The following is an 11,033-nucleotide window of genomic DNA, read 5'->3' on the forward strand; positions in this document are numbered from 1 at the left end:
CGCCGTTCGTCCCGCGCCGGCTGCGCGCTGCGTCCCCGGCGTCGCCGCGCGGGCCGGCTCAGCGCGGGCGCCCTAATCCTTCCCAGCACCTGCCAGAGCCTGTTCCCGTCCTGCTCGCGCCTGGCCCCCGGCGCTGGCACGTGGCTGCCAACGTCCCTCGGCCGTGTCCGCGTGGGCAGCGTGTCAAGACGTGTCTTTCGGAGGGGACGCTTGTTTGTCACCCCGCGTGCACTCGCGTAGGTGCGGGAGGCAGAGCGCCAAGAAAAAGCCTCCTTTCTTCTGAGATGCTGTAATTTCGGCACGAACCGAAATAGTAATGACTCTCCTTTCCAAGGTGAGGAGCCTCTTGGTTTGCTTTTCCCTAGCTGAAAATGGATATTTGTGAATGTATTTTTGTCCATTCCCTCTTATTCTGCAGCTCCGATCAGGAGCTGTCTTGCTTGGAGGGCCACCTAAGAGAGCTGCGGCTTAGGAAAACTTCATCCTCCTGCAAATTCAACATTAACTTTGTCCCAGGGATAATATATTCCCAGCTCATACAGCACCACACAGAAGTCTGAAAATGAAACATTTAAACTGCAATATTGCAATTGAATTGCTAGTGAAAATCTCTTCATGCTGGCAGTGGAATTGGTGGGGCTTTGATCTCCTCCAGCTTAGATGTTGCTGCCAGAAAGATTTAAGCTTCAACTTCACTTTGTAAAATAGACTTTTTTTGACAGTTTCCTTTAAAAAAATAATCTCCTAAGCTCCTGAAGCCAGGGAGGAGCGGCCAGCCCCACAATGAGATTTCGAGACCCACCAGTGCAGAAAGGAGTTGCTTTCAGCTGCTGCTGTTTATTTCCCAAGCCCTGCACTTAATCCCTGTGGGTCAGTGTTTGGATGAGCCCCGGTTTGGCTGGGGACGTGGGACCCTCTGGATGGTGGTGCCACCACAGGGGGCATTTGGGGACCGGATTGCAGCAGCCGAAGAGCAAGGCAGCTCCCTGGCGCTGCAGCCTGATCTATTCCATGATCAAGCGTGACATGGTTAGGCGGCCCAGGGCAGCGATGTGACCAAAAACCTGAAAGCCTTGCAGGCCCAAATGGTGCAAAGCGGGGAATGGAGTGGGGCTGGGGCAGGAGCACACGGACACCTCACCCGAGGCCGGTCTGGTCCGTGCCCTCTGCCTGGCACGGTGACGTGGGACATGCTGCTGCGACCCCAAATCCAAATCCCTAGGGAAATGCCCAGGCCCCTGCCCTTCCAGGCTGTGTTGAAAACAGGAAAGTAGWCCTAGGGAGAGCAAAACGTCCCTGTTTCCCGGGAATTTCCAGGGCAGGGCCGAGCAGGGAGCGCTGGGTGCTCCGGCGCTCCGTCGTGCCGCCCCACGGCTCRCGGCGCGCAGGGACCTCTGTGCACCCGCAGCGAGCGCCGCCTCCGAAAACGAGGCACGTCATTAATTTTCAGATGAGCTGCTCTTATTAATTCTCACTTTTATAGCTGTGGATGACCCTAATTTTGGCTAAGGAGCTTAGAAAAACTGAAAATGCAAGGTTACTTTAATCTTCTTAAAGTTTAAAAACCATCTGGGATTCTTCTGTCCGGTGGCGTGTGAGGAAGCTCTCCCCGCGGGGACCTTGCTCTCCTTGCAGTCGGGCAGGAGAAGCGTTTCTGCTCTCCGCTGCACCCCAATTCCGGTGCTCCTCTTGTCCAAGCAGCCATTTCTGCCAATTCCCAGGCTGGGCCTGGGCGACGTGGTCCCCAGGACGTCCCCTGTCCCGGGGGCAGCAGCGGGTGCTGTCGCATCTCGTGTTGCGTGAGGTGACCTGCTGCTGTGGCACGAGATGGGCTGGCTGGGCTGGGGGCCTGGCCCCTGCCCAAGGGAAGAGCCCACAGTGCCGGGCCACGCTGTGCCYGAGATTGCCAACCTGCGGGTTGGAATCTCCTTAAAGGCTGCATCGAGATGGGCCGCGTGGTGGGGAGGTGCTGGGCTCGCTCGGGTGTGATCCGCACGCTAGCGTCGCTCCGGGCACCGCGTGGATGGAGGATGCGCCGGAGCGGCGCCCGGGGCTGTGGCACGAGGGCGGCGCCGGAGCCCGAGGCCCTTTCCCGAGGCCCTTTCCCCCGGCTCCACGTCGCCTCTGCAAGGAGGGCCGTGGGACCTGCTCCAGGACGTTGCTCTCAAGCCGCTCATTCACGTCCGTCTCCTTTCCCACACGGAGAGCAGCGAGTCCCGCGCTGAGCCCTGCGCCCGCCGGGCACCGTGCGGCTGCGACGGGCCYGGGTTGTGGTTACTTGGTGCGGCAGCCGAGCCCGAGAGCTCCKCGTCCCGCTTCCCCTCGTCCACAGCTGTGGTTACAATTTAATTTAAGAATCAAAGGGGCCAAGCGCTCGGCTAAGCGGGCACAGGATTTGTAGCTTCGCTTCAGCAGCAGGGAAGGATTCTGCCACGGAAACCGTGGCCCAACAGTTGCCAGGACGGTGGCAGGCCGAGCGGCGTTCCAGCAAGGACGTGCTAATAGACAGATTCTAGCAGCCTTTCAGAGCAGCGAGTTTGAGGCTTTTATGACTTAGTGTGCCGTAATGCAGCCCTTTGAGAACAGTGGCGCATTTTTGCCTCGCCTTGTGTTAAATGAGACAAAATTAGGCACTATTATGAATCAGAACAATTCGGTGCGGCGTGTCGTGGGTGACTGGCAGTGCGCGTTATCCGCAGCAGCTTCAGCGCGGAGCTGCCTCGCTGCCCTCATTGCACCGCTGCAATTGGCACCGYGCCGCCCGGCGCCCGCCGGTGTCCGCGGTAGCAGCGGCTCCTCGGCAGCGCCTCCGGCTCCTGAACGTGACGCGTGTTTAACGCGGGAAGGATGCTTAGCCAGTGCTGGGATTCGGCAGCAAGGAGTCTTGCACAGTGCAGGGCAGCGTAGCCGAGAGAACTGCAAAGGTGTGAGCTGGGAATGCCGTGCATCCAGCTGGGAAGGCCGTGCATCCAGCTGGGAATGCCGTGCTTCCAGAGCACAGTGACTTGGGTGACAGGGGTGGGAAGAGGGAAGCTGCAAGCTTTTATTTGGATTTATTTTGGTAATGATGGAAATATTCTTTCCATTACACTGTGACACCCTGATGGCTGACCTCAAAAAATAGCAAATATTAAGATAGATATAAGGCTTAGTTTATAAGAACATATAAAGATCAAAACAGGGATTTTTTAAGCTGCTCTTATGCAATAGACAGCTCTTTCAAGTTCTGATTTGTAAAGACAGTTCAGATAATTTCCTAAAAGACATTCTCATAATGATTAATTTAGAATATGCTTAATTCAAGTTAAGGAGATCAAAGAGAAAACATTTCCCCCCTGTAATGCCATTTACTTTTTTATACTTTCACTGCATTTCATTGGGCTGGGGAGAAGTGCCTGCTTTGCAGCTCACTGCCGTTTCTTCGGTGTGGGGACTGCAGAGGGGGGTGTGATGCAGACGCCAGCGCTGATTTGGGGCAGAAAAGCCTCTGGTTCCCCCTGCGAGGACGGCGGGCGATGGGGATGAGCGCTGTGCTCACCTGTCTAGCCGGGGACGCTGCCGCTCCCGGCCGTTTCCTCTGGCGTTGTTCGTGTCTGGAGCAGCCATTTCGGGTGGGAGAGCTGCAATATTGCAGCTTAGCGATGTGGCAGGGCAGTGCTGCAGCAGAGCGGCCCACGGCGCGGCTCCGGAGCCGGCCTGCCCGGGCGCGGGCGCGCTCCGCGCTGTGAGGCTGCGTTTGCTGGTGGAGCCGCCTCTGTTTAACAGCCCTCTGGGTCTAATTTGGGAGAATTTGCAAGTATGTCTTTATTCACGCAGCTGTAACTTCTATTATATGATCAACTGATGTAACTTCTGTGGCTGCGTCCAATGCGCTGTTAATTCTGACTGCAAAACGATCTTTTCCATTGGAAGAAACGAAACCTAGCATTATTTTATTGCTGTTTTGTGTGCCGCCTGGCGTGGGGGAGCTCCGTTGCTCCCGACACGCAGCCCACGCGGCTCGGGGCTCATTCCGTGCGTGGTGCTCACGCGCGAGGGTTTGCTCCGCGTCCCGCGGATGTTGCTGGAGTTTCCCTCCTGCAGCTCCGCGGGTCGTTCCCTGCAAACAGGAACGTTGCCGAGCTCGGCACAGCTGCCGGCGCGGACATGGGTGCAGGTGCAGGGCTCGCATCAGGGAGGTTCTGCTCCTTCCCTCCGCTCGCCCTTGCGCCCGTGTGGCGCGAACAGCCTGTGCCGGGAGGCGCCGGCGCCTGACACTGATGAACGATGCACTCGGAGACTCAATTAGTCTATTAATAAAGCAGAATCTAGGCCACAGGTTTCCAAGTTAGGTCCCCAAATCCGTATGCAGGCTCCTAAATAAGTGGCCTCGTTTGCGGGGCGGCCGTGCACGCGTCGTGCTTCCCAGGGCCGCGGTGGCCGKAGCGGCCACGGGTGCTGGAAAAGAGGCCGCGTTTTCCCTGTCTCCTCCCTGCTCCCTTTTCCAGAGCACAGCTCCGGAGGGTGGGATGGTGGAGGGGACAGACCTGAACCCGCGGCRCTCACACTGGCTCCATTGGGCAGCRGGTGTTGGCAGCTCCTGATGGAGGGTGAGCCATCCGGATGTTCATCCCTGCTATTCCACGGGATGTTCATCCCTGCTATCCCACTGTGTGTTCATCCCTGCTATCCCAGCTGAATGTTCATGCTGTCCTAGCGGGATGCTCATGTCCTGCTATCCCAGCTGGGATCTCCTCCCTGCTGTCCTGTTGAGTGCTGCGCTATCCCATTGAATTCTGTGCTATCCCAGGGGCTGCTGATCCCTGCTATCTCACGGGATGCCAGCACGGGAGGGGACACCAGTGGCTCCAGGTGGGACAAGTCCTGTTGTGTTTCCTGAGCACGTCACAAGCATTCCCGCTGCCGGGGCAAGCGGTGTTGTTCCTCCCCTGCTTTGGAAAGAGGGGATAGGAGGAGGAATTCTGCTTTTCAGCCTGCTACGAAGGCGGAGGGACGCGAGCGGTGCCGAGCTCGGCGATGCCGGCGAGAACAGCCTCGAGCCAGCTCCGAGGAATGTTTCCGTGGAGAGTATGTCTGGATGTGTCACCAGGTGCCGTGCGGGCTGGAGACCAGTTCCCCGCTGGAGACATCGGGCTCTGTTGTGAAACCCACCAGGATGTATGGGCCTATATGGGTGTCTGCCCCGTGTTTCAGAGCGCGGGTGTGCGCCGAGCGAGGCGCGGGTGTTCCAGGTTGAACAAGGGGAGCAGCATCGCTCACCTGGCCGGTATTTGTGTGTCCTCTGCACACCTTACCGCTTTGGCTAGGTAATTGTTATTAACAGTGATGAAGACATGAATTGCACCAGGGGAACCCCAGCGCAGTCCTGCTCGGCTCCGTCCTGGCGTGGTGTGTCGCCGTCCTCTGCCTCCTTGCGCCCGGCTTTTGGGGTGCGCGAACTGGCCCTGCCGCCCGCTCGCTCTGCGGGGCTGCTCTGTGCGCCCTGCCCGCGGACGGCACCCGAGGGTGGCTCGCGCGCCCGGGGCCGTGGCCGTCGGGGCTGGTCCTGTGCCCGCTCCCCGAGCGCCGGGGCCGCCCCTGCTGCCCGTCCCGTGGCCTTGTGCCCGGGCTGCTCTTCCCCTGCCGCTGCTGCCGTCCCCGCGCGCTGCATCGCCGCTCCTCGCTGCCGCTCCTGCCCGCGCCTGCCCAGAACGCTCCATCCATCAACCTGTTGGTGCTGGCCGGGCGCCAGCGCAATGCAGCAGCGCCGGCTGCTCCGCAGGGCACAGACCGGCCCGAGCTCGTGGCGCCGCCGGCCCAAGCTCATGGCATGTGCCGTGGCCGGGCTCGCGGCACGCACCGTGGCTGGGCTCGCGGCACGCACTGTGCCGAGCTCGGGGCGCACACCGTGGCCGGGGCACGCACCGTGGCCAGGCTCACATGGAGCCGCCCTGGCCGCTGCAGCATTAGAGCCTGGCCCACCTGGCTCCGAGCAGGGAAGGTTTATTTTGAGCGCAGTGACATTTATCACAACGCGTCGAACTCCAAAACGGGGTTAACGCCGGCGCTGCGGGGGCTCCCTGCCGCATGCTCTGCTGCTGTCGAGTGATTATTTGATCAGATAAAATATGCATTAAACGCACTTGTAGGAAAACAGAAACCGGTGTTCGCTTAAGGAAGCGCTGTCAGGCRTCAGGAGCAGCGTTTGATCTGTGCAGATGAGACGCTGTAAAGCCGCGTGTGCCGCGGTGCCGCGGCCGGCGCTACTCGGTGCCGCGCTGGGGTGGGCGCTGCACCCGCTGCCCTGCCAGTTCCAGAGCTAGGAACCGTTTTCACCTTTTTTTCACCGTTTTCACCCTCCTCTGTGCTGCCCAGCGGGGCCTGTGCTCGTCAGGAGGAAGCAGCGATGCCGGCGCTGGGCTGCGCCCAGGCGGCTGCCAGCCGCGCGGGGCTCCCGCCGCCCCGGCTCGCTCCGAGCTGCTGTCATCGCGGTGCCGCGGAGCTCGGGCCTGTCCCGGGGAGCGAGCGCGTCAACGGGCGCTCTGCCTTACCGCTAATGCTGCTCTTGTGGTGTCTGTGGAGGATGCAAGGTTTTATTTCCTTTAGCTAAAGCATGTTTTCCCCTGCCATGATGTTTGAAAGAACTTGGAATTGCCTGTGTCTTCCTTGTAGGTCTCGCACTGTGCTGGTAGSAGCAAGGAGCCCACGGCCAAGCTGGGCTCTGTGGGTGCCCACTTGGGACCCCCATACCTGACCTAGGTGGGCACGGAGGAGCACGGACTGGGAAGAGGCATTTCAGGACTGGTCCATGCACTGAAGATAACAGGGTTTGAGGAGCAAAGGAAGTGTTGAACCAAAATGGTCCATGCAGCTGCTTATTCCTCCCAGCTCCTTCGCCTCAGAGCTTCAGGACACAAGTAACACATTTCTAGCAAAGAAGGTGGTTGTTTTTCAGCCGCGGGTGCGCAGCGCGGCGCAGGGATGCGCTGGACCGCTGGCTGTGCGCTGGATGATGCGGCTGCTGCCGGCCCGGCCRCGCTGGAAACACCGCTTTCAGTAATTGGAGCTGCTATTTCAAGCTTTACATCCGTAACGCTTAACACTTCCTCTCCGGTGTTTGATCTGCCTCTGCCTATACGTGGTGCCGGCGCACAGGCCCTTGCAGAGCTGTGCAAGGGCTCAGACGTGGTTTTGTTCTTGCAGCCCCTGCGCCGGCTGCTCCCGGCCCCGGTGACGTGTCTGTGTCRCGGCTGCAGCCAGCGCGGAGCAGACAGGCTGCGCCTCTGTAGAGAGCATTAAAGAAAGTGGCCGGRATCAGCACTAATTTCCCGAGACAGCCCAGCAGATGTGACTCAGTGCAGGCACTGGGTGGTAAAATCCAGAAATAGCACGCGGTGCCGTCATGCGCCGGCCGGGCCTGCGGGGAAGGGGCTGTTGCAGCCGCTCGGTGCGCCGCGGTGCAGGGTCTGCAGCCGCGGGACGTTCCCGTGCTCGCTGGGCAGGATGCGCCTCCCGGGGATGCGGTTCTGCTGGCCAAGCTGGCCCTGGGAAGAGCAGCTGAGGGTCGAGGCATTGTCCTGCAGYGTCCAGCAGCGCACACGGGGGCGAGGGGAAGAGAAGGGGTTTCCAGCCGCTCCCTAGCAGAAAGGGCATGGGGGAAATGCGCTCGGAATGCGCGGGGCAGCGGAGCTGGGTGAGGGGAGGACAGAGCCGCGGCCCCGGGAAAGCAGAGGGAGCGAGCTGCCCTGCGCTGCCTTCTGGAAAGAGGGCTGACGGACAGAGATGTGAAGTGCCATGACCTGGCTTACCTGGCTCCTAATAACATGGACCAGGAAAACGGGCTGGAAAATCTCGCTTTCCGTCAGGAACGTTTCCCTGCTGTTCGAGTGGATTTGGTGCCGCGGCAGGCACAGGGGATGCGCGGGCCGTGCCGGCGCGCTCGGCCGCTCCTCCGCTCCCTGACCGCCTCGCTTTGCCTTGCAGAGAGATGCCAAGGGCCAGTACCTGTTCGACCTGCTCTGCCACCACCTGAACCTGCTCGAGAAGGACTACTTCGGCATCCGCTTCGTGGACCCCGACAAGCAGAGGGTAAGTGCTGGCCCCGGGTTCGGGCTCCGGGGCACGTGAGGCAGCGGAGAAGGGAAAGGGCAAATGTGGACTCCATCTATGGAAGCGGGAATCCTTCCCAGAGCTGCCTCCTGCCTTGGCCGCTCAGCAAAGGAACAAGCCAGGGCAGCCGTGGGTGTCAGTGGGGCAAGTTGCCTTGTCCATGTACAGAGCATCTACCAGTGCCTTGTCCCCTGAAGCCCCCTTCAACTCTCCCGGCCCCCTGAAGCCCCCTTCAAGCCACCTCACCCACGTTCCCGCTGCTCCGTGTGCCCCAAGTTGTTTTCCTTGGAGCATCTCGCCTGGAAGCAGGCGAGTGGATGGATGGAGCAGGAGGGATGCAGTGGGACCCAGAGGRATGCAAGATGGAACAGATCCGTATGCATGCAGTGTGCGGGACACGGAGCGTTCGCACGGACACGCAGGCGCTCGCGGGCTCGTCCCGGCCAACGTCTGCCATGCGCTCGGTGCCGGGCGCCGCGCTGCAGCCCGCGCTGCCTCCCCAGCCCGTCCTTTCCCGTGCACAGCCAAGCGCTCCCCACAGGGAAGGCGGTGCCTGCGCCGCCACTCACGGACTGAAGAAGTGCTTGTATTTTCTTAAATGCACCTTCTCAAATGCTGTCAAATCCAAGCAGCAGCTAATGCAGCGCCTGGGCCGCATGCAGAGCGGGCGGTTTCTTTGTGAGGGCGGAGGAGTAATTGCAGAACCGGCGGTGCGAGCGGCGCCTTCCTCGTGGCTGGGGAAGCGGCTGCCGCTCGCTCGGTGCTCGGGAAGCCGCTGCGGGCTCCGTTGCACGGGAACGCCGTGGAAAAGGCTCCGGTGGGAACGCCGTCACGGAGCCCAGCGTCGCCCCGTGCATGGGGCTGGGACACRGCCCTGGCTCACGGGAGCAGCGCTGCCTTCGGGCTTCCCTGGGTTGGAGCTTTGGGGGCCGCGCAGTGACGTGACCGGCTGTACGTGGTGTGAGAACGTGGCGCGGGGCAAGAGGCTGCCGGCGCGTGGGGATTACAGCCCTTGTGAAGCTGTTTTACCTTCTCCCTGGCTGCTGCTTTGGCCGCCATGCACAGGGACCGGGAGGGCAGCAGGAGGTGCCGGGTGGCAGAGGAGGAGGAGGAAGAGGATGAGGAGGAGGAGCACGCAGGGCCCTGGTCCCTGTGGGGAGGGGGCACCCTGTGCTGGGGGGCACTGGGTGTCCTCCCCACACGCAGAGCTGGGAGGGGACAGGGCTGCTCCTCCTCCTCTTCCTCCTTCCCTCCCTCCTGCTCTCCCGGGCACCGAGGCAGGGCACAGGCAGTGTCTTTGGGAGCCATTCAGCCCCGGGGTGACGCTGCGGCTGGGGCAGCCGTTTCGATGCCCCCCGCCCGTGTCCCATCCATGCCCATGGTGGGGGGCCGTGCAGACGGGACGTGGCAGCATCTTTTTCCCCRGAGCCTCCCGCTCTCCTGCGGCTTTGGCATCCTCCACAAAACACAGCTTTACGTAAAATGAGCCAAAGTAGGACTTTCTGTTTCTTTAATTTTGCCCCCAAGAGGCAATCTTGCTAATTAGAAGCATTGTCTCGTGAGTCATTTCAATTCCTTTCTCTTTGGTTTCAGCATTGGTTGGAGTTTACCAAGTCGGTGGTGAAGCAGATGAGGGGTAAGCGCAGCTCGCAGCGTGGCAGAGCGCACCCGTGTCCCCGCACGTGTTCCCCATTGCAGGGCTCCGGGCGGGCTCCGGGGGGGCTCCGCGCGCCCTGTTATGCAGCGAGCCCCCCGGGTGTCCCCGGGGAGGAGCGGCTCAGCGTGACCCCTGCTCTGCCCGCAGCCCAGCCGCCCTTCACCATGTGCTTCCGCGTCAAGTTCTACCCCACGGACCCGGCTGCGCTCAAGGAGGAGATCACCAGGTAAGCGGCGGCACCGGCGCAGGGCTGCTCATTGACCATTGCTCATTGACCCTGCTGAATAACCCTGGTGAATCCTCCCGAACGTGTGTGTGTCCGAGCCGGCACCGCTGCGAAGCCCCCCGGACGTACTTGGCCCCATCCCTTTGCGAGCAAGGGGAGTGAACGCTCTAGAGGAAACAGCTGATAAACCAAGATGCACAAAGCCAGTGCTGCTTTTATCCAGTTTCTATCTTTAGGGGCTCTTCATGCCGCTCTTCCTTCCCGAGGAAGGCAGGAGCGCGATGGGAGAGCTTGGTGGGGGCTCGCGGGTGTCTTGGACGGTGAGACGCGGCCAGGGAGCCRGGCAGCAGAGCAGCTCGTGCCCATCGGCCAGCCCCGTCCTCCGCACCATAAATGTGCTAACGATTCTTCTCAAGCTCTCTGCATTCCCCTTGGGCATCTTTTTGCCATTATTGCTGCARATAATTTATAATCGTCTTTGCCAGGTCTGGGGGTCGTTAGGGAGAAGATTAATCGAGAGTATTGCAGTGGGAAGATGCAGGGAAGCAGAGATCTTTCCTGCCTCTGCATCACGCGCGGCCGGGGCCGTGGGGCTCCCGTGGGACGCTCCGACAGGCAAGGCTGTGTGTGCCTGGTCCCCGAGGCTGCAGCTTTTGGGTTTGCGGATGGGGTCTGGGGCGGCTGTGCCCGGGGCGGCTCCGGCTCTCGCACCGCGGGACCCAGCGCGCCTGGGAGGTGACGCTGCTCGGGGTCCCCGCGCCCGGGAGGACCGAGGGGTCCCCGGCAGCCCGAGCAGAGGCTCCCGCGGCGTCTCCTGCTCGGCTCTGTTGGGCTAAGTGTCAACACGGTGATCATTTTAAGATGATTTGGCTGCATTTTGCTGGCTGTGATACCCGCGGTGCGTACCCGCCTGCCGAGGTGCCAGGACGTCCCGCGTCCGCCAAGACAGCACAGCGGCCCTTGCGTGAGCGCTTCACACCCCATTCGCTCCTGGACCTTGGCCATTTGCAGAACTCGAGGAAACCTTTCAAATCAGTGCAAAGGATCCCAGGCTGTGTGGGC

At 61.0% G+C, this 11,033-nt stretch overlaps 1 protein-coding gene across 1 annotated transcript in view; it reads left to right on the forward strand.

Moving 5' to 3' along the window:
- FRMD5 (FERM domain containing 5) overlaps positions 1-11,033 on the forward strand; it is a 46,693-nt gene that overhangs the window by 22,018 nt on the left and 13,642 nt on the right. The window contains exons 2-4 of the mRNA XM_026040534.1: positions 7,963-8,067; positions 9,682-9,724; positions 9,893-9,971. Of these exons, the coding sequence (XP_025896319.1) occupies positions 7,963-8,067; positions 9,682-9,724; positions 9,893-9,971 (227 nt within the window). The remainder of the gene's footprint in view (positions 1-7,962; positions 8,068-9,681; positions 9,725-9,892; positions 9,972-11,033) is intronic.

Source organism: Nothoprocta perdicaria, unplaced genomic scaffold, assembly GCF_003342845.1.
Source record: "Nothoprocta perdicaria isolate Ctin4 unplaced genomic scaffold, notPer1 scaffold_26, whole genome shotgun sequence".
NCBI lineage: Eukaryota > Metazoa > Chordata > Aves > Tinamiformes > Tinamidae > Nothoprocta > Nothoprocta perdicaria.